Source organism: Anomaloglossus baeobatrachus, chromosome 3 (genome assembly GCF_048569485.1).
Source record: "Anomaloglossus baeobatrachus isolate aAnoBae1 chromosome 3, aAnoBae1.hap1, whole genome shotgun sequence".
NCBI lineage: Eukaryota > Metazoa > Chordata > Amphibia > Anura > Aromobatidae > Anomaloglossus > Anomaloglossus baeobatrachus.
The window spans coordinates 116,854,070-116,875,323 of record NC_134355.1 but is presented as its reverse complement, the minus strand read 5'-3'; the positions used below and the strand labels follow the sequence as shown (position 1 = coordinate 116,875,323).

Below are 21,254 nucleotides of genomic sequence, written 5' to 3'. Positions count from 1 at the left end.
GGAGAACATATTTTCTGATTGAAAAACATATCAGAATAGTAATTGCACAGACAGACATTATTATTCATTTCACAAGTCTTAATAATTTTCCAATGACATTAGTGACTTCATGAAACATCATCCCAGAAGATGGCGGAAGTGTGAATGAAGGCTTGCTTGCTCCAAAACTTGCATTTACGTTTTAAGTCATAATTATTATTTTGATCCTGGAGGCCAGGCCTAAACCCTTCATTAGGGAATTCATCTAAGTAAAATATAATTACTGTGTGCTGTGGAAGAAATAATATTCTGTGCTTTAAATGGAATTTGTCAGATGGTTTTTCCTAAGTTAGCTTTTTACGTAAGCTGAAGACAGCATGCTGCAAGGGTTAACACAGAGAATTCAGGGATGCCTGTCTTGTCAAGGTCCAATCTGTTGTTTATTTGCTATGCTTGTTTAAGCAGCAGGACTTCTCATTGCTCGGACTTGACTGTCACGCGTATGGCAGTCCGGCACACCCCTACTCACTACTTAAAAAATCTTGGTCATGTGAACAGCCCCATAGACTATCGTAGGTACAAATGCTATCAGTGAAAAACTAACAAGTCCCTAAGACAGGTCACTGTGAGGGCAAAGACAGGACCTGACAGCATAGTCTGGCTGGATCACCGGAACAGGAGAGACAAAGGAATTGTTCCGGACCTGCTGAATGAAGCTGAAACTGATTTTCATCTATTTATGATCTGTTGACTCTGGTACATCAGCAACTTAAAAAATAACTATGTAAATATTTTTAGGAAATTACTGCAAATTGTCTTTAATTATAGAACAATGAGGGACCTTCAACCGTGAATATTTATATTTTATTAATATACTGAACAACTTTTATTCAGAAACAGATCTAGTTGTATTTTTTTTACACACTCCTATGTAACCATGTGAGAGCTGTTGTAGATGCCTCGCATTAGTGAAAGAATAGACAAAGGTATGAATGCTAGTGGTCCAGTTCAAACATCCGTCAAGGGCCCTATAAGGTAGAGATCTGTACGATTTCCCTAAGCAGCTCACTAGACCTATGTAAGGCTGGACTTTCCTCATTGCTCAGAGTGGAGCAGTAGTCACGCTGGTTATAACCCTAACTGTTAACATAAGAAGATTGCACAATTTATGTAGTGAGCATTGCACAAACCCAATGTTTTATAGATTTTGTTTTTCCCAAAATTTATCAATGGGAATACATTTTCAGAAATCACTAGTACTTAAATTGTCCATCTGGTGTATGATATTCTGAGGTCTCCTACGATTGAACCCAACTCCTTTAAAACTGTTTAACACAAGAACAGCCTTAGTAATGTCAAAGTCACCTTCACTTATATAGCAATAGGTAAATGGTACAGTATACGCAGTTTTTTGGCTGTTTTCTCCCTAAGCAATTGAGAAGCTATGAGCTGTGAAATCCTTTCAGATGCACCCCATTATGGTTGCTGCGCTGCATTCCCTGCCTTAACTTTTATACAGGCTATGGTAGGCCATGTTATAAAATTGTTATGTGATACCGGCAAGGTATTATTTGGTAGCTCACTCAGTTGTACCTGAGGTCACATGAGCCTAGTCTGGTTGATGCAGTAATTTAGCAGTAGACTAAATGAATGATTGGTTAATTGTTTATATTTGCCAGGTGCAATAGATTCACTAAAATTGAGCACCAGTTTGACTTGCATCAAATCAATTTGCTCATTATTTTGTAGCACTTAACAGTGCATGGTATTTAGATATGTAAAAACTATTAAACTTCATCATAATGGCATCAGAATTATTTCCACAGTTGAAATACTGATTCCTATGTTTCGTTTTTCACAATTGTTCTTTGCGGAACTGTGAATCAGATGTTTAGTCTACATTGTCTCACTGAGGAGACCTTTGTATTTAGAGGGAGATTATCTTCTCAGTATTAGCTGAGAGTTTTAGCCTTATGTCTCTGCTTTTGTCAATATATACTTAATATTGAAAAGTGAAAAAAAAAAGATGAATATATAAAAATGTCCTAAATAGTCAAAGATACTTATAATATAAAATTAAGAAACAGGGAGTTTTGAGGAATCTTTAAAGACTTTAGATGTTTGACAAGCATCTCCTTCAGAGACTTATGCAAGGGTATGTCTACAAATAAGACATCCCAAGTGGTTGCTGATCTCATTTATTGATAATATGGCTGATCTCATGTATTGATAGTATGGCTGATCTCATGTATTGCTAGTATGGCTGATCTCATCTATTGATAGTATGGCTGATCTCATGTATTGCTAGTATGGCTGATCTCATCTGTTGATAGTATGGCTGATCTCATGTATTAATAGTATGATTGAGCTCAAGTATTAACTCCTTCACGACTAAGGACGTATTGGTATGTCCTTGGCCCTGTCTGTCCCGTTACCACGGCCTCACCATCAACTCACATATCTGCTGATCAGCAGACATTCAAGGCTAACAGGTGCTCGTGGATCAGATTTCCACCCACACTTTTTAACCTCATAGATCGCATTGTCAAACTCTGAAAGCATGATTGCTCCGTTCCCTGGGGCACCAATGGGTTGCCATGACAAGTGTGAGGTCAGATGATGACCCCTGTCACTGCCATGATGTGTTTCCTGTGAAAACACATCCTGTTTCCTGTGAATGCCAGCAGAGTACCGACACTTACAGGAACACAGCATTTTGATCAGAGCGATGCTGAAGCATCATAGCGAGAAAATACAACGATTTTTAAATTGTAATTCAGAAGGGGTGGGGTACCTGATTGATTGATTGTAGTATTTGCAGATTGCAACATGTAGGTTGTACCACTGGTCTAGTGAAAGTCAGGATTAGAAGACACATTTCAGACAGTAGTAAAACCGGTAACTTTGATATGTCAGCTGTCTCCAGACATTTCCATTACCAGCATAAAGGAGATACATCAGGTCTAAAATATCAGGCTATAGAGAAGGTTTATAAACTAGCCCGAAGAGGAGACTTTTAGGGGTACTTTGCATGCTGCGACATCGCTAGCCGATGATAGCGATGCCGAGCGCGATAGTACCCGCCCCCGTCGCACATTCGATATCTTGTGATAGCTGCCGTAGCGAACATTATCGCTACGGCAGCTTCACACGCACTTACCTGGTCGGCGACGTCGCTGTGACTGCCGAAGAATCCCTCCTTCAAGGAGGCAGTGCGTTCGGCGTCACCGGGACGTCACCGCGACGTCTCCGCAACATCACTAATCGGCCGGCCAATAGAAGTGGAGGGGCGGAGATGAGCGGGATGTAAACATCCCGCCCACCTTCTCCCTTCCGCATTGCCGGTGGACGGCGGGCGCAGGTAAGGAGATGTTTGTCGCTCTTGCGGCTTCACACACAGCGATGTGTGCAGCTGCAGGAACGACAAACAACATCGTACCTGCGGACGCACCGACATTATGAAAATGACCAACGTGACACAGATCACCGATTTTTGACTGTTTCACGCTCATTCATCTTCTCTCCTAGGCTTTACACATTGCAACGCCGTTACCGGCGCCGGATGTATGTCACTTTCGATTTGACCCCGACGATATCGCAGTAGCGATGTCGCAACGTGCAAAGTACCCCTAAGAGGAAAATTCTCAATAGAGAATCATATTGGATTTTGAAGCTTAAAACTAGATCTCCCGATGGCCTGAGTATTAGGCAGGATCTTATTATGCAATATTTCTAGTTAATTCCATCTATTTATTTGAGGTGTCCTTAATTTTAGAAATGATTGATCAACTGTATATTTTTCAATAGTATTCCATCCATACTTTACAGTTCCTTATACTGATTTTATCTGTCTTGTTACATTTACATGTTTATTATCAATTAATTGCCTCGCATGTTTTGAAAGGTAATGGGTCATCATCACTTCCTATTTCTATACTTGCCATTTCCAGAGAGGTTTTGTCTTGTCTATCGGTGCATAAGGAATAGTTTTACTTCTGAAATGTGTTGCATTTTTTTTCTCCATTATCAGATCTTTTGGTGCCAGTGCAGACAATTTTAAAGGTAACCTGTCACCAGATTTGCTGACTATAAGCTGTGGCCAGCACCACTGTTCTCTTATATACAGCATTCCAGAATGCTGAATATAAGTGCCAATGCCACTCTGTAAAACGTAAAAAACATTTTTATAATACTCACCTAGGGGGTGGTCTGGTCCAATGGGTGTCACTGCTCTCCGGTCCGGCGCCTCCTCTCTCTAGTCCGATGCCTACTCTCTGCTGCGATTTCCATCCTCCTTCTACCCAGCCCAGTGTGGAAGACGCGTCTGCATCATCCACACAAGCCAACATTGCAGTCCTGCACAGGCGCACTTTGATCTGCCCTGCTGAGGGCAGATCAAAGTACTTTAATGCGCAGACACAAGTTAAGCTTAAAACCACCTACACATGCGCACTACAATTCTTCAAAATGCACCTGCGTAGGACCTCAACACCGACTAGTGTGCATGACGTAGATGTGTCTTGCACACGGGCCTCAGAAGAAAGAGGACAGCGATCGGCCGCAGAGAGGACCAGACAACAGTGACACCCATCGGACCAGACCACCCCTTAGGTGAGTATTATAAAAATTCTGGAATGCTGTATATAAGAGCTCACTGGTGGTGGCCGCAGGTTATAGTAGCCAAATCTGGTGACAGGTTCCCTTTAATGTGTTAAATCAATTCAAGTTTTCTGCCTATCCATACCTGCATGATTTGACTGGATTTTGCTCTAGTATTGAATGTGAATGGGTTAATACAGTAGTATGGCTGATCTCATGTATTAATAGTATGGCTGAACTCCTATATTGATACTATGGCTGATCCATTATACTGATTGTATGATTTTTTAATTCCTAATCACTTAAAGAATAAGGTCATAGTGAACAAGAGATGAGAAGGCAGACTGAGCAGAATAAGACCAAGTGATCTCTATTGACACCATGATTAAGTCAATTTTGTGTTCATATTATAGGTATTGAAGAAAACTCTTTACATAGAAACCAGAGAAATGTATTAGACATCAATGCCAATAGTAATGGACGAGGACTGCTTTGGGCGGATGATGAAAATTTTACTGAAATTCAAGGTGAACACAGACATCGTAAGAACTGCACAGAACCAGGTAGGAATGTCCACCACTTTTCCTTTGCTGTAATTCTGATAAATCTCCTCTATTAGGATATCTGTCTCCATATTATTTGATCAATACTGTCATTTTGCTAATTATTATTTACCTTATATTGTAGCATTGATATTTATTTTTATTATGTTAATTGAAGAGGGTTTTTCCACCCCCTTTAATATTGACAACTTATTTTTATGGATCAATACCAAATCAGTGAAGTTCACACTCCTGGTATCCCATCAATCATCTGGTTGAAGGGCTGCAGCGCACCTGAACTTGCACCGCTGCGTTCAATCCAATGCTCACTTAGGCGCAGGAAATTGGTTCTCCACTGATCTGATGGCCTGTTGTAAGGAAAGGCCTTCAGAATTAAGGTCCTGTAAAACCAGTTTAAGTAATGTAATACTTCTTGTTAACTAACACGTGGTACGGGGGAACAGATCTCCGATATATGACGTCTAGGTATTCCTTTATGTGCAAAGCATCAATTTACATCATTGCTGAAATTACAATTCTGTACGTGGAAGCCTTTATACAAGGTCTTTATAGTTTTTTATTCTTGCCAGTCATTCAGTCTAGAGTATATCTATAGCAGTAGATAGAACTTCACACAGCTTAAAGGGGTTGTCCACTACTAGGACAGCCATTTTTGATTCCACATGTTTTGCCCAGGTAAAATAATAAGGACTATATGCACCTCCCATACTAGGACCTTTCCAGCAGGATTGCGGTGCCGGGGTTCACATGGGATTGTGACGTCAAGAAAGCTCTGCATTCAATCAGCACCAGCTTAGTTCTCCCCACCTTGGTACCAAACAAGTTAATCAACAGGAAGTGAGCGCAGCGTCTGTGCTCACTTCCTGTTGATTGTTTGGTTCGAAGGTGACGCTGATTGGACGCTGGGCTCTCAGGACATCACAACCCATGTGAACCCTGGCACCGCAAGCCCGGACACCGCTGGAAAGGCGCCGGTATGGGAGGTGAGTATAGTCTTTATTATTTTACCTGGGGGAAATATGTGGAAACCGAAGGGGTTGTCCTATTAGTGGACAACCCCTTTAATTGGTTTCTGGTAAAAAATGGCTGCTATGCTTTGCCTTTCCTAAGGGGGCACTGCCAACATGGAAAATAATAGTGATTGATTGTATTCTCCTAAAATGAATAACTTCTTCAGGTGCCTAATTAGCAGCAGTCTGTATTGTGCTATTCTGAATATTGTTACAATTGCAATAACCTTAATTTTTCATTCATTTGTTGCACATATTCCAAGTGTGAGTCCTTGCTGTGATTTCTACCACATTTTCTGTAATTTGCCATATATGCTAATTTTTATAAATGTCTCCATATTTGTTATAATTAAAGAATATGTGATAAGAATGATCACATAAGTGACCCAGTACTACATCGAAAACTGTCTTTCGGCTATTTTACTGGTTTTATATTCTGTGTTCTTGTAAAGTATAAAAGAACTAATTCAATACATGAACAAGTTCTAGTATATAGAATAATAGGAACCAGCTGAGCAGAACTGGTTTACATAAAGATGTAAAAACATATTCTGGGCTGCAGACAAGTATAGGATGTAAGACTGTATGGAATGCGCTATAGAAGGTTTCGCTTTCCTGAGCATTGGCTGCAAAACCACAGAACAAATGCCAGTAAACCATCACTGGAATTGATAAACTGGCCGCAATTCATGTGTATAAACTTTGACTTGACTAATATGTATGACGGTTCATTTACATGTCAAACTTTACTTCTCTCATTTTGCCAAAGTGAATTTTTTTCATCAAAGATTCCTGTTTCTGTTGTGGAAGTCGCCGCATCCTGCAGTTGCTTATGGCATAAATTTTTATGAGCATACAAACATGTTGTAGGTAAAACATGTATATTTATATTCTGTATTATGCATGGAAAATACATCTTTAATGCATATATAACATAGTCCTCTATTAAGATCGTCTGTCCCAATTTCTGCAGCTGGAATTAATCTTAGTCAGTGTAGTGAATTGGCAATGATTCTTATTAAAGTTAGATATGCAATATTATTCAAAGAATTATACAATTTATACGACAATGTACATGTATAGATAAAAGCTGCAAATAGTAATGATTAAAATATGAAACATATTTTGTATCAAAGTCGCTGCGAGTCTCTATTAGGCGCTATGTGAGATGCCATATGTTGTCCAAAACCTACAACTTTTTTCAGCAGTCTCGTCATCTATCAGATAGTCCGTCACCCTTAAACAAAACCAACCAGTAAGTACTGGCAATCAGAAGCTCATTCACTGGTTGCCAGCCTAAAATGTAACATTATCACATTGAATATGGTATCTGATCTACAAACAGCTTGATGGTGAGGAGGAAAAGAGGGCCAGATTGATCTGTAGTTTTGTGGGAAATTTTTCAGTGTAACTTGTATTTTATTAATTTCTATCCTTAGGAGTTCAGTGGACGAGGTGTGACAACTTCGCGTTTGGCCACTAGTGTGAGGGGGGGACTGTTCTTAATTAGGCCAGAGATATGGTTCTTTTGTTTGTTAAGCCAAGAGAAATTAGCCATTGTCTCAAGTGAGACTGATCGGAGCCCTACTGTCTGTAAATGTGAATTGCCTCAGCCTTTCTGACTACATAGTTCAAGGAAAATTATAGTTGCGATCAATAAGAGAGCAGCCATCCCCACCAATCCTGTAAGAGAACTGAGAGGTATAAAAGGGCCTTGTATCTGTCACCAGAGGTATTTTTTCTACCTGATCTCAGCCGAGGAGGTACAATTCAAGCAGTGGTGGTTCACAGAACTGCTTCACTGCTCAACACTGAGCCCACAAATTTTCTTGGAAAATCCAGGTTGGGACCACTGGCTACATAACTTGCTTTGCTCGGTCAGCTTCCTCAGCATATCACTATCTCTTCTCAGTGGGTACTCATCAAAAGCGGGGGGCTGCTAGACTAAGATATTTGGCCCTGGTAGCCTTGAAGTCACAACGATTCAAATACTTGGTGGGCCAGTGGAAGGGTGAGATTCTGTCGCTTGTACCATCTTGTGTTCTTGCTGGGAATATACGATATGTTTTTGCCTGTTGGTGAACCAATAACGTCTTACCAAGGTGTGGTTCCCTCACCCTGTGTTGTCTGAATAGTATTTTGCCCACTGGGAATGAATGCGAGCATTCAGTGGGGTGAGCCCTTGTCCGTGCGGACTTTCTGAAGAAACCCAGGCCAGTGGACGAGAGCACCCCTTACTCTCGTGTTGCCACACAGGTCTGTAAATGATTGACATCTTTTTAAACAGGGGTTGCCTGCTAAAAAATTTTATACTAAAAGTAGACCCTTATGGGTAGCAGAACAGCAAACAATATATACTTGCCTACCAAACCTTCACTGCACCTCTGTCTCTATCTCCTGACAGACTTGGGTTTTTTATTGAGAAGAAGTACATCATGGGTCAGCCTTAGCAATCAGCAGCTACAATCTTCACATTACATAAAAGAAAAAGAGGTTGTTTTTTGAAATATGAAGGCTGCGAAAAACAAGTTACACTCAATCTTTTCCCATCACTTTTCTCAGCTCATCCTACTCTATATTATATAGGGTTACATGTACAATATAAATGTCAACATTTCTATAGTTTCTATAGTGTTTATAGTTTTTTCATCAAGACAACCCCTTTTTAGTATTCCATGTCGACCACCTCAAAAATTGGCAGACCATGTAACACATTGACACGCTGAATCCACCAGAGAGAAAGATCATCTGTATTAGTGTGCCTCCACCCTGACTAATGACATACAAACCCTCAAATAACACATGGATAGGGATACTGTGATAACCAAGAAATATGTCTACAAATATGGTTCATGTTTTTGAAGGATTTAGTATTTACCATATTTTTCGTTTTATAAGATGCACCCCAAATTTAGGAATGAAAAAGGTGAAAAAAAAAAGGGGGTCCGTCTTATACTCCAGTGGTGTCTTACCGGAGGGAGGTGGTGGAGCAGGATAACAGGAGGCAGAGGCAGTGCTGGAGTAAGGTGATGCTGCAGGCGCTACAGTGGGGGCTGTGCTGGCTGTGGTGGGGGCTGTGCTGGCTCCGGGCGCCATGATGGCTGTGTGGAGCAGGGCAGTGCGCTGGGTATCACAGATGCTGTGTCAGCGGTGCGGATATCAAAGAAATGGTGCCCGGAGTCAGTGCGTGCACAGATTGAGCTACTGGCTCAATGACAAGCCGAGATCTCATCTGTACATGCTCCGACTATGGGCGCCATTATTTGAAGCCTGTACCACCGACAGAGCATCTCACCCGCCGCACCACCCTGTTCCACACAGCCCCCACCACAGCCAGAACAACACCCAACAGCCAGCACAGTCCCCAGCGCAGCCAGAACAACACCCCACAGCCAGCACAGTCCCCAGCGCAGCCAGAACAACACCCCACAGCCAGCACAGCCCCCACTGCAGCCAGCACAGCACCCCGCAGCCAACACAACGCCCATTCTCCACTTTCCAGTAAGCTACATTTGCATTATAAGACGCACCCCTTATTTTCCGCAAACATTTTTGGGAGGAAATGTGCATCTTATAATCCGAAAAATATATCATATATGGCTTATAGCGTAAATTACAGATTATGCATGTATTTCTGCATCTCTTCGTTCGTGTTTTCAGTTTAGACCTCCATTAATTCTCATACTGATGATGCTCTCCTGTAATAGACATATTTAACTTCCTGCTTTTACTTGCTTAAATGCAAATTGTCCATCTGATGTCTCCTCTTTAATATGGCTTTATCATAGCAGCATTAGCATTGGTGACTTCCTGATTTTACATAATACAGAACATCAATAAAAACAAATAAGATGTAATTTGTTATTCTATCTAATGTTATTAATGGATGTATACTGTAGAGTTCACAAACGTTCACTTAAACCCACTCAGAATATTTCAGGAGGCATAATACAGGTGAGATAAGTGGGGGTATGATTAAAGAGGACAGTGGGCATGATGAGCCATAGTAATCAATGGGACAGGTGCTTCCATTTACATAAATAATGCAACAGGTCCGCCATGAAAACCACCTGAGAAAGCACTTTAAAGTGGTAAATGAACTTTCCAACTAATTTCTTCACCAGTTTGCAGAATTGTGATATAAAACACCTTAAAATGTCACAAATTCTTTGCGTAAAAACTTTGCAACAACTTTTGGTGATTTCACGCCAGTACCAGCTGCTTGCCAATATGGGCGGAACTGGGTAGGATGGGTCAAGGCTGAGTCCTCACATCTAATGCATAAAAATATACACTACTTTGGCGGCAGTAATATCTCCAGAAATGTACCCTGCCCAGGGCATAAGCCAATTGTAAGATGCACCTAAATCAATAAGTGATGTGCGCCTGTAAAAGAATTAGGTGCATCTTAAGCTGGGTTTACACACTGCAACATCTCAAACGACATCGCTGTAACGTCACCGGTTTTGTGACGCAATAGCGATGTTGTTTGCGATGTTGCAGTGTGTGAAACCTATCAGCGACCTGGCCCCTGCTGTGAAGTTGCTGGAAGTTGCTGATCACTACAAGTCGTTCAGGACCATTCCTAGGTCCTTTGTTTCCCGCTGTGCAGCATGAAGTTTCAGTGTGTGAATCCTTTTCAGCGACTTTGTTAGCAACTTCCCTTTCAAAAGGCTGCTTATCAACGTCCCCAACAACCAGCGAGGTCGCTCTGCAGGTCCGGATCGCTGGTAAGTTGTTGGCCAGGTTTGCCAGGTTGAACGCTCACCAGAGACTTAGCAGAGACTTATGGAGATCGCTATTGCGTCACCAAACCGGTGACGTTACAGCGATGTCCTTTGCGATGTTGCAGCGTGTAAACCCAGCTTTACTCTACACTGCCCCGTCATTAAAACTGGTGTCCAATGGCAGTCTTAATGAATCTAACCCTTCAGGTGTACAAAACTTCATAGAAAAGGGGTTATTCTAGAAGACTTATTTGTGTAAAAAATAAATATTCTTGATGGCCTGAAAAAACATTGCCTTTGATCTATCAAGATTGGTGATTTTCTCACCGGTCTTCATAAGGTGGCATGGTCGGGTCAGGTGCTCTAAATTAATGAAGAGCTGTTGATGAATCTGTAGCATCTGATGAGTGTCTCTGTGAATAACTCCTGAAATCTTACTCCAGTCATGGACTGGAGGGAAATTTCTGGTGCGCGTAATGCCACAGCTCTTGGCATACAATTTATGGCATATTGAATGTGGCGCCCTTGCCTAGCCAGGTCGTCACAGATAACATACAAACACCCTGCCCCCATCAGACAGGGACATCAGCCAAACAAAAACCCTTGTTGCCTCCCTCCAGTATCTGATGTCCACACCAGGTGGGGGGGAGCCAAGCAGTTGGCTCCACCCACCGAGGAGTTCACAGGCCTGGAGGCGGGAAAAGTGTCAGAACAGTTTTAGGAGTTTGAGGAGTGAGGAACAAACACTTGGGTGTCTGGGTTTGTGGCCCAGGCACTAACAGCAAGGTTGGCAGACGGTGGTGGCCGTCTGCAGGGGTGGTGGAGCAACGCGGAACCGTAGGACCGGGGACGGGAGACGGCCTGCCGCTACCGACCGGGGAGCGAAGTGAAGCCAGCACACACAGGCAGGGCCATTGGACCCCGACCAGGCTTGGAGCTGCCGACAATAGTCAGATCCGAATGTGACTGGAACCCCAGGGGTTTCACAACAGCAAAAGTCCCGATTGAAGGCAACAGCTCACCGTGAGGGTATACAGCTACCGCCGAAGGCTAGAGACCCAAGGGCCAGCATCTGCGGGCAAACGGGCTCCTCCGGTACCCATACACCGGGGAGCGGACTACTGTTGTGAATCCATAGTAGTCAGAAAGAGAACATTAAGGTGCAGGGAAAGACAGCCGCCATCACCTGTCCGGGGAGAAGCACTGCAGCCGGCTGCGGGACCCGTCCATCCAGCCGTTTGGTTTACCGAGGGCTTTGTACCTTTCTTGCTCAGTGAGTACACCCGTGCCATCCGGCAACGCGCCGCGCTGTCCCTGCAACCCTGCACCTCACCAACCCTGCCTCCCCGTCACAACAACATCACCGGGCCCCGGGACCACTGACCCCTACCCATGGAGGGGGAAAACAACATCCCAGCTGCTCCTTACCATCGATCCCGGGATCCCCGTCACCAGCAGCGGTGGTGCCCATCTTCACCACGACCCGTGGGTGGCGTCACGGACTAAATCCCCCAAACCAACCACCCCTTTCACTCACGGGCGAGGAGCACCGCTCAAGTCCCCGGATCCGGCCCACCGCTCGAGCCACCGAGCAGCAGCAGCAGCCGCAGCAGCGCCGCACCTGAGCGTTAGCGAGAGTGCAGCAGCGACGGCGTCCTCCCCGTCCGCGACATGAACACCACAGCCCATTTTGCCCCAGCTCTGCCCATTCCAGCTGCCAAATTAGAGGTGTGCCAAAATTGTGTGACTTTTCGTTGTTTTTACGACACTTTTTGATGTAAAAGTTTTGATGAATCAGGGCTGTTGTGTGCCTATACCCTTTGAGGTTTTCTCAAAGGTACTACAGTTAGGTCCAGAAATATTTGGACAGTGACACAATTTTCGCGAGTTGGGCTCTGCATGCCACCACATTGGATTTGAAATGAAACCTCTACAACAGAATTCAAGTGCAGATTGTAACGTTTAATTTGAAGGTTTGAACAAAAATATCTGATAGAAATTGTAGGAATTGTACACATTTCTTTACAAGCACTCCACATTTTAGGAGGTCAAAAGTAATTGGACAAATAAACCAAACCCAAACAAAATATTTTTATTTTAAATATTTTGTTGCGAATCCTTTGGAGGCAATCACTGCCTTAAGTCTGGAACCCATGGACATCACCAAACGCTGGGTTTCCTCCTTCTTAATGCTTTGCCAGGCCTTTACAGCCACAGCCTTCAGGTCTTGCTTGTTTGTGGGTCTTTCCGTCTTAAGTCTGGATTTGAGCAAGTGAAATGCATGCTCAATTGGGTTAAGATCTGGTGAATGACTTGGCCATTGCAGAATGTTCCACTTTTTTGCACTCATGAACTCCTGGGTAGATTTGGCTGTATGCTTGGGGTCATTGTCCATCTGTACTATGAAGCGCCATCCGATCAACTTTGCGGCATTTGGCTGAATCTGGGCTGAAAGTATATCCCGGTACACTTCAGAATTCATCCGGCTACTCTTGTCTGCTGTTATGTCATCAATAAACACAAGTGACCCAGTGCCATTGAAAGCCATGCATGCCCATGCCATCACGTTGCCTCCACCATGTTTTACAGAGGATGTGGTGTGCCTTGGATCATGTGCCGTTCCCTTTCTTCTCCAAACTTTTTTCTTCCCATCATTCTGGTACAGGTTGATCTTGGTCTCATCTGTCCATAGAATACTTTTCCAGAACTGAGCTGGCTTCATGAGGTGTTTTTCAGCAAATTTAACTCTGGCCTGTCTATTTTTGGAATTGATGAATGGTTTGCATCTAGATGTGAACCCTTTGTATTTACTTTCATGGAGTCTTCTCTTTACTGTTGACTTAGAGACAGATACACCTACTTCACTGAAAGTGTTCTGGACTTCAGTTGATGTTGTGAACGGGTTCTTCTTCACCAAAGAAAGTATGCGGTGATCATCCACCACTGTTGTCATCCGTGGACGCCCAGGCCTTTTTGAGTTCCCAAGCTCACCAGTCAATTCCTTTTTTCTCAGAATGTACCCGACTGTTGATTTTGCTACTCCAAGCATGTCTGCTATCTCTCTGATGGATTTTTTCTTTTTTTTCAGCCTCAGGATGTTCTGCTTCACATCAATTGAGAGTTCCTTAGACCGCATGTTGTCTGGTCACAGCAACAGCTTCCAAATGCAAAACCACACACCTGTAATCAACCCCAGACCTTTTAACTACTTCATTGATTACAGGTTAACGAGGGAGACGCCTTCAGAGTTAATTGCAGCCCTTAGAGTCCCTTGTCCAATTACTTTTGGTCCCTTGAAAAAGAGGAGGCTATGCATTACAGAGCTATGATTCCTAAACCCTTTCTCCGATTTGGATGTGAAAACTCTCATATTGCAGCTGGGAGTGTGCACTTTCAGCCCATATTATATATATAATTGTATTTCTGAACATGTTTTTGTAAACAGCTAAAATAACAAAACTTGTGTCACTGTCCAAATATTTCTGGACCTAACTGTATATCTGTGATTCGTAGGGTGTGTACTTGTCCATATAGCACTGACACACCTCGTCTGTGAATGTGATTTAGCCATATTCGTGAGCAATGTATTACAGTGTATTACAATAGCAGCAATGTGGATGAGATTATAACAAATACGTTTTTCACACTGCTGAAAAAAAAATTGTAGTGGAAATTGACCTGCTCTACAGATTTAAAATCCCCAGCATGTAAAGTTATACTAGGAATTTTTACTGCAGATTTCATACTTTGCAATCGATTGGATAAAATTGGTTATAAGTCTGCATCAAAATCCATGAGAAATAAGAAGATTGTGATGTACGTTTACCGAGGATCAGCAGTAAAATCAACAGCAGAAAATTGTATGTGGCAACATACCCTAAGGGGTACTTTGCACGCTGCGACATCGCTAGCCGATTGTAGCGATGCCGAGCGTGATAGTCCCCACCCCCGTCGTACATGCAATATCTTGTGATAGCTGCCGTAGCGAACATCATTGCTACGGCAGCTTCACATGCACTTACCTGTCCTGCGACGTTGCTCTGGCCGGCGACCCGCCTCCTTCCTAAGGGGGCGGGTTGTGTGGCGTCACAGCAACGTCACACGGCAGGCGGCCAATAGAAGTGGAGGGGCGGAGATGAACCTCCTTCCTTCCTCATTGCAGGCAGGATCCAGGTAAGGAGATGTTCCTCGCTCCTGCGGCTTCGTACACAGCGATGTGTGCTGCCGCAGGAACGAGGAACAATATTGTACCTGTCGCTGCAGTGAAATTATGGAAATGACCGACACTACACAGATCACCGATTTTCGACGCTTTTGCAATCGTTTATCGGTGCTTCTAGGCTTTACACATTGCAACGTCGTTACCGGCGCCGGATGTGCGTCACTTTCGATTTGACCCCGACGAGATCGCAGTAGCGATGTCGCAACATGCAAAGTACCCCTAAGGGTGGCTTTTACATGCTACGATATTGCTAAAGCGATCTCGTTGGGGTCACGGAATTTGTGACGCACATCCGGCCGCTTTAGCGATGTCGTTGCGTGTGACACCTATGAGCGATTTTGAATCGTCGCAAAAACGTTCAAAATCGCTCATCGGTGACATCACTCCCTATTCCCAATTATTGTTGCTGCTGCAGTAACGATGTTGTTTGTTGTTCCTGTGCCAGCACACATCGCTATGTTGGACGCCACTGGAACGACAAACATCTCCTTACCTGCGTCCACCAGGAAAAGGAGGAAGGAAGGAAGTGGGCGGCATGTTCCGGCCGCTCATCTCCTCCCTTCCTTTTCCATTGGGCGGCGGTTCAGTGACGCTGCTGTGACGTCGCTGTGACGCTGAACGAATCGCCCCCTTAGAAAGGAGGCGGTTCGCCGGTCACAGCGACGTCGCAGAGCAGGTATGTGGGTGTGACGCTGCCTTATCGATAATGTTTGCTACGGCAGCGATCACCACATATCGTTACAATGACGTGGGCGGGTGCTATCGCATGCAACATCGCTAGCAATTGCTAGCGATGTCGCAGCGTGTAAAGTACCCCTAAGGCTATGTTCACACATGACGGAATACGTCAACATCAGATTTGGCTTCAAATCTGCAACACATCAAGGACTAATCCAGTGCAAAATGAAAATGTGTTTTTCAGTGGAGTTTAGTTCAACCTACTGCATTACAAAACATTTTATGGGATGAAATCAGCAATGAAAAACATTCATGAAGGAGCATGTTGTGCAGTTGAAATCCGGCATCATGTACTATTTTTGTGTATATTTCTTACTCTACATGTAAGTGTGGTTTTGAAAACGCTTTTACCGTACATTTTTGCAGATTTGTCTTGTATGTTTATGCAGCAAATACTGACCATGTCATAGAATCATAAAATGATAGAGTTGGAAGGGACCTCAAGGACCATCAGGTCCAACCCTCTGCGAGTGCAGGCCTTCCTAAATCATCCCAGCTATATGTTTATCCAGTTTCCACTTTAATATTTCCATTGATGGAGAGCTCATTACCTCCTCTGGTAGCCTGTTCCACTCTCTGACTACCCTCACTACCTCCTGTGGTAACCTGTTCCACTCTCTGGCTGCCTTCACTGTCAGAAAGTTTTTCCTAGTGTGTAATCTTTATCTCCTTATTTTTAGTTTCATCCCATTGCTTCTTGCACTTCCTTGTGCTAATGAGAATAGGGTGGTTACCTCTGCCCTGTTACTATCTATTTGTAGACCGCTATTAAGTCTCCTCTCAGCCTTCTCTTTTGTAAACTAAGCATTCCTAGTTCTTTTAGGCAGTCTTCTAATGACATGGTTTGCAGACCTTCTACCATCTTGGTTGCTTTTCTCAGGACTTGCTCCAATATATCGATGTGAATAAAGCCAATTAATATATATGAAAATTAGACTAATAAGTTAATATTCCCCCCAGAAATGTAAAACTATTGGTCATATTACTTTTATTCTTTTGGAATACATTTCAGTTAATCATATATGGTTTTATATATATTTTATAAAGACTAAACATAAAATAAGTTATAACCCTGAGTTGACAGTAATTTTACTAAAATCTTTTCAATTTTTCTCATCATCAATCTAAAGGCAGTAAACGTCTTTATAGTTTCCAGTTAGTGAAGAATACAATATAAATTTATTTATGAAATACTCAAACAAGTGCACAGCAGTTCATTCCTCTTACTGTGCAGACTAAATCCAGATTGAACCAGGTCTCTTTTTGGTGTTTTGGCTCTTGTCAACTATTGTTTTAAAGCCAACATGTGCCCCGAAGCCTTTCAGATAAATGAAATATCTACAGTATATATAGTAACAGCAGGTCTATTGAAATCATAATATGTTCCTTCTCCATTTCTGGTCCTGTTGCCAAACAACAGAATTCTTTATTATATGGGATGGATCTCTTCCAGTCTCTTCCAGTCTCAGTCTTTTTAACGTGGTGCCAGGGCATTGATAGCCATTTTGGCATTGAGATGATTAGTATTTAAAGTAACTTAATGCCAGCTACAGTAAGAATTCATTGCAGATATGTTTAATGGCAGTCTTGGCAGTGGCAGTCTGTGGTGTAACCTTCTAGGTGTAATGTAACATATTTGTGTTATTTGCAAGTAAAGCCACATGTCATCATCTCACATATGTTATGTGATTAGGACTATATTACTCTTTTTTTATTTTATTTTTGTCATTTTACTTAAATTCCACTCCAGCATTTGGTATCGTATTTTTTTATTTCACCACTGGAGTGGTACTTTAAATCTAAGGTCCCTCCCCCTGGTCTTATACTCACTCTTCGGCATCTTCATGTATTATCCGAGCCTCTCCGGAGGGTGTTCTGTAGTTTGTGGCATGCCGGCTGCTTCAGTGTAGTCTTGGAGATCACAGCTCAATGCAAGTCTTGTTCTGGCTATCATAGAGTTGCATTGAGGGCTTGTGACGTAACTTCTGACTTCTGGACAGCCAGAACTTACAGTCAAGAGATGGCACTGCGAGACCAGTGTGATGCGGAAAAAAATGATGAAAACACCTGGAGAATAAGTATATTACTAGGGGCAGGGACTTTAGGTTAAAAGCATCACACCCGCGCTGAAAAAAAACCAAAAAATGCTGGAGTGGTGCTTTAAGTCATACACTTTATTCTATTAGTTACAAGATTACCCACTGCTCTGTTCACGATAAGTCATAAAAGAGGATCTATAAAAATTTGGATAAAGACCTTGTAAAAATCACAGAGCTCCCCTAATTTTGTTTCTTTTTTTCTAAGGCTGCATCACTCCATTGCAGAGATTTTACCATTTGTTGTTTTTTGGAGTGCACTATGTGAAATCTCTACTTGTAATTTAACTTGGTGTTTCTTCAGAGTCTTCTCTGGGAACGTGAGCTTTCATTTCTCCCCTCCAGATGCTGCCAATCACAGGTCTGTGGCTGATGTAGCAGTTAGGAATGGGCGAACCTGAACTGTAAAGTTGCACACGACCCCAAACACTAGCTTTCTGGGACGTTCGTGTTACAGTTCGGGTCCAGGGGCTGTTAAAAAAAAGCGCGTTATTAAAAAAACATTCTGATCATACTTACAGGTCCCGCGACGTCTTACAGACTCTGTCTCCTGGCGCTTCTGCTTCCACGTACGTCCGATCATTGCTGTTCCCCCGGGTTAGTACCTCTGGCTAAAAGGACCTGCTGTGACCGTGACGTCATACCCATGTGACCAGTCACGTGTGAATGTTGTATTACCTCATTGGCTATAGGCTGGTCACATGAGTATGACGTCATCAAAGGTCCTGATGTCAAGTATCATTGCATCACGGTGCACAATCTCCCGACGGCAGCGGGTCACCTGCATGTATTTTCACAGCTGAGGCGCTCTTGTCCTGAGAGTGGGGTGATGCAATGCGAGACGTAAGTACAATCATCCCCTCACTATCAGCCTCTGCTTCATTGCTCTGTCCAGAGCGATGGAGCAGGCTGACATGGCTCTCTGTGTTTCCTACTGTGTATAGACACTGTCTGTGCACAAGATGAAGCAGAGTTGACTTTGCTCTTTGCTTCTCACTGTGTATAGACTGTGTCTGTACACAGTGATGAAGCTGTCTTTGCTGTCCCTGTGGATTACGTCGGACTAAGGATTTTTTTTATAATAAAGATGGAGTCTAAATGTTTTACATCAGTGTACATGTTAACATCAGCCAACAGCTAAAGAGCAAAAAGTGATATAAGATAAGGGGGCTTCCTTTTGTCCATTGGTTCTATACAGCCCAATATCATGCAAGCATTTGTTTGTTTTAGGGGCTTTTAACATACCAAGCACCTTGAGAATTTCCATTTGAGACAACAAAGTTAAATAATGTGCTGCCATGGTAGCTCCATCTGCTCATTGACCACAGTAGTAATGTCAATATGTAACCAGCATGACCATGTTACCTGGTTATCAGCCACAGCAGTCACTAAACCTGACCAATGAGACCAAAACAACTACTTTATATATTGATTTCTGGAATTGCATATATACTTTCTCATAATATATCTGTTATGAATCAGTCTTTGATAAGAACACAGCAATATATGTGTTCATAATGAAGGACCTGAAATTGAGGATCAAAGATGTGCAGCCAGAGCTAATGTTGTGATTCCGTATTTCTTACCTCACACCCTATTAATGTTGGAATCCATTGGGTTATTTTAAACTATTACCTCCTTTATCTCTCCAGCAAATTGCTTTTCTGGTTATAAGGTATGAGTCCAAAATAACCACAGTCATCAGCACCACTTATCCTAATCCCATGCTCCTAGAAGGCCCTCTGCCAAACCTCATGTTGATCCAAGAAGGTAATAACAATATATGCCCTATTAGCTTAAGAAAGACCCTCAGCAGCCTTGGTTTTACATTTCTCTGGTGTTTGAGATTACAATGATATTAAAAACTATTTCATATTGTCTCAATCAGATATATGGGTGGGAAATCACATTATCTCTGCATATTTTCACAGGACAAGAGTAGGTGGGGAATGCACTCCATTGGAAATTTTATTAAGGATCACGAAGAGGGCATTATTTTAAAATTACCTTTTTAGTTCCTGGAAAATATTGGGCAGTACAGTGGAAATAAATTATAAAACCTTTATTTTTTTGAGTAATATATATATATATATATATATATATATATATATATATATATATATATATATATATATATATATATATATTATTAGTTATAATACATATGGGCATTTAAGCAAGAGAGAAAGAAGTCATTTCTCTCTCTGTCTCTCTCATGTCTTACTAGGTTGCAGCTTTGTGAGACTTCCTGCTTCTCACCGGGTAGATGCCAATGACTGAGGATGGGGAGTGTGCAGAATGGAAACACAGGATAAATCTGTGTTGCTCTGTTAGTTTAAATTGGATGTAGTAATCTAAAAATAGAAGTAAAATTAATTATTTTGTATAATGGAGCCGCGAAAGAAGACTAGAAACGGCTACTGAGGTAAATCCATGGACAGCCTTCTCTTCCTTGGTTTGTGGCTTTTTATTGGGTTCACAGGCACGGACTACAACCAGCTGATTGCTTCAGTTGCAAATAATCCCATTATAAGCAGCTTTTTGTATTCTTGCAGATTAAACTTTTAGAATCAGGCTTGTCCTCTATTTGCAGATGAAGGGGTACTTTACACCCTGCGACATCGCTCAAGCGATGTCGCTAGGGTCACAGTGTTTGTGACGCACATCCGGCGCCGTTAGCGACGTCGCAGTGTGTGACAGGCTGGAGCGACCTAAAAGGATTGCAAAAAAGACAAAAATTGTTTGTTTTGGAGAGATCGTTTAATAACAAAAAATCGTTGTCAGATAAGTAGCGATGTTGTTCCTTGTTCCTGCGGCATCACACATCGCTATGTGTGACACCGCAGGAGCGACGAACATCTCCTTACCTGCGTCCACCGGCAATGCGGAAGGAAGGAGGTGGGCGGGATGTTACGTCCCGCTCATCTCCGCCCCTCCGCTTCTATTGGCCGGCCGCTTAGTGACGTCGCGGTGACGTCACGGTGACACCGAACGCACCTTAATTGCTAGCGATGTTGCAGCGTGTAAAGTACCCCTAAAACTTTATTCATATCCCACTTTAGCCACACGTCAGTAGCTCTGTCAGTGGTTTTGATTGAATTTCTAAAAAATGGGTTTCAGGCGTAACCATCAATAGGGCCATTGACTAAAGCAGACAGAATCACTATGTCCTGTGTCAGACATCATTTGCACCGCCATCTGCCTATTTGAGGTGGGTACCAAAACATGGTTGAAGTTTTTTTCCAGATACATCTTTTTAAATAAAAGCTTTAAACTGGTTAGTTCATATGGGCTACCGCTCCAATTTATTTGACACCAGT

At 42.6% G+C, this 21,254-nt stretch overlaps 1 protein-coding gene across 1 annotated transcript in view; it reads left to right on the top strand.

The window, feature by feature from the left end:
- The window catches only part of SLC24A3 (solute carrier family 24 member 3), a 628,867-nt gene that overhangs the window by 126,674 nt on the left and 480,939 nt on the right, over window positions 1-21,254 (top strand). Inside the window, exon 2 of the mRNA XM_075339395.1 lies at window positions 4,992-5,141. Coding sequence (XP_075195510.1) covers window positions 4,992-5,141 — 150 coding nt within the window. The remainder of the gene's footprint in view (window positions 1-4,991; window positions 5,142-21,254) is intronic.